We start from the raw sequence: 2,038 nt of genomic DNA, 5'->3' as shown, positions 1-2,038 counted from the left end.
GAAATGGCACCTCGAAAGGGGAAGGAAAAGAAGGAAGAACAAGTCATCAGCCTCGGACCTCAGGTGGCTGAAGGAGAGAATGTATTTGGTGTCTGCCATATCTTTGCATCCTTCAATGACACTTTTGTCCATGTCACTGACCTTTCTGGCAAAGAAACCATCTGCCGTGTGACTGGTGGGATGAAGGTGAAGGCAGACCGAGATGAATCCTCGCCATATGCTGCTATGTTGGCTGCCCAGGATGTGGCCCAGAGGTGCAAGGAGCTGGGGATCACCGCCCTACACATCAAACTCCGGGCCACAGGAGGAAATAGGACCAAGACCCCTGGACCTGGGGCCCAGTCAGCCCTCAGAGCCCTTGCCCGCTCGGGTATGAAGATCGGGCGGATTGAGGACGTCACCCCCATCCCCTCTGACAGCACTCGCAGGAAGGGGGGTCGCCGTGGTCGCCGTCTGTGAACAAGACTCCTCAAAATATTTTCTGTTAATAAATTGCCTTCATGTAAAAAAAAAAAAAAAAAAAAAAATTAGCCCATCTGAGACCCATCATTGGACCCAACAGAATCCTGCACCTAACAGGCCCCTGGTGCAGACCTGGATCCTTGGAGCTATTGGATCTTGTTTCCTCAGTTCTTCTGTTTTCATGAGCAGAAACTGAGCTCTTTTGCTTTTAAATACTAAGTATGATCATTGGACAAGTCCTTTCTCTCTCTCTCTCTCGTTTGCATCGTTGTTTTCTTCCATCAATGGCATCAGTGTAGGTTTCTGGTAAATGAATTTCTCAGGACAATCTCTGTTGGGTGGTGTTTGGCAAGAATCCAGTCCCTGTTTGGCAAAACCTGACAGTTAATTTAGTCTGTGAGTCTTTTTTGATTGTTTATTCATTGTCCTGAGGATAATGGTATTTCCTGATATTTGAGACTGCAGCAAATGGGAAGTTGCTCACATCTCATCTTTCCAATGTTTGGTAAAAATTTTATGGGCCCAATAGCTGTCAATATCTGTAAGAGTGGCATCTCTATTATAAAGATGATCTTACTACTCAGTGCCCCTCACTCCCAACTGAATTTCATTCCATAGGAGCTCTTGGCCTTAACAAATTACTAACCCTGAAGGAGATTTTAATATGGGAAGAAAACTGAATCTGCAGCATGTAAGGAGCAGTTTTCTTTGATTTGTATATTCGGGTTTCTAACCAGCTGAAAAATTCAAGTATATGCCCTTTAAGGATTAAGTTTAAATTACACCACAGAAAGGAGGAAAAAGAGAGACATGATCACAAGTAAGCAACTGAATCAGCAATTTGAGCACTTCTCACAACTATACAAATCAAATTTAACAACCTCTAGAACAGTAAGGAAGTTCAGCCCTTAATGAAAATGAATGAAAATAAATTATTCACCAGACTCAAAAGGGTATCACAGAGTTACTCAGATTTTCAGCAGTGGGGGTTTTCCAAGGATCTAATGAAGTTCATTTTTCAGTTTGTTTCCCTCACTGATAAGCATCGTTAATAGACACCATTGCCTCTGGTTTCACCTTAAATGATGTTACATAACCAAATTATTTGCTTTCGAATGCCCGCTTGTTTGGTGGAAGGAATTTTTCTAATGTATAAATATATTTTCTTGTGAAACCAATTGGCATACTCTTTCAGTGGAGTGAATAGATAAATTAAGCCTCTAAAACTTTAAAGAAATTACTGCCTGATTATCTTAAGCACAGTAATAATTATGTATATAAAATTAAAATAAGAAAATTTAGGCCGGGTGCGGTGGCTCAAGCCTGTAATCTCAGCACTTTGGGAGGCCGAGACGGGTGGATCACCAGGTCAGGAGATCGAGACCATCCTGGCTAACACGGTGAAACCCTGTCTCTACTAAAAGTACAAAAAACTAGCTGGGCGAGGTGGCGGCGCCTGTAGTCCCAGCTACTCCAGAGGCTGAGGCAGGAGAATGGCGTGAACCCGGGAGGCGGAGCTTGCAGTGAGCCGAGATCATGCCACTGCACTCCAGCCTGGGCGACAGAGCGAGACTCC

At 43.8% G+C, this 2,038-nt stretch overlaps 1 protein-coding gene across 1 annotated transcript; it reads left to right on the top strand.

The window, feature by feature from the left end:
- Positions 1-527, top strand: LOC108544969 (40S ribosomal protein S14). The gene has a single exon (XM_017896394.1). It carries the CDS (start codon positions 4-6, stop codon positions 457-459), a length of 456 nt encoding a protein of 151 aa, XP_017751883.1. The 5' UTR covers positions 1-3; the 3' UTR covers positions 460-527.
- The last annotated feature ends 1,511 nt before the right edge of the window (positions 528-2,038 follow it).

Source organism: Rhinopithecus bieti, unplaced genomic scaffold, assembly GCF_001698545.2.
Source record: "Rhinopithecus bieti isolate Rb0 unplaced genomic scaffold, ASM169854v2 scaffold_28523, whole genome shotgun sequence".
NCBI classification, from domain to species: Eukaryota; Metazoa; Chordata; class Mammalia; order Primates; family Cercopithecidae; genus Rhinopithecus; species Rhinopithecus bieti.
The sequence above is the reverse complement of the archived record's forward strand: the minus strand, read 5'-3'. Positions and strand labels throughout refer to the sequence as shown.

Bases quoted from the DNA above. Each gene is read 5' to 3' on its own strand.
- LOC108544969 (XM_017896394.1), top strand. From the start codon at position 4: ATGGCACCTCGAAAGGGGAAGGAAAAGAAGGAAGAACAAGTCATCAGC.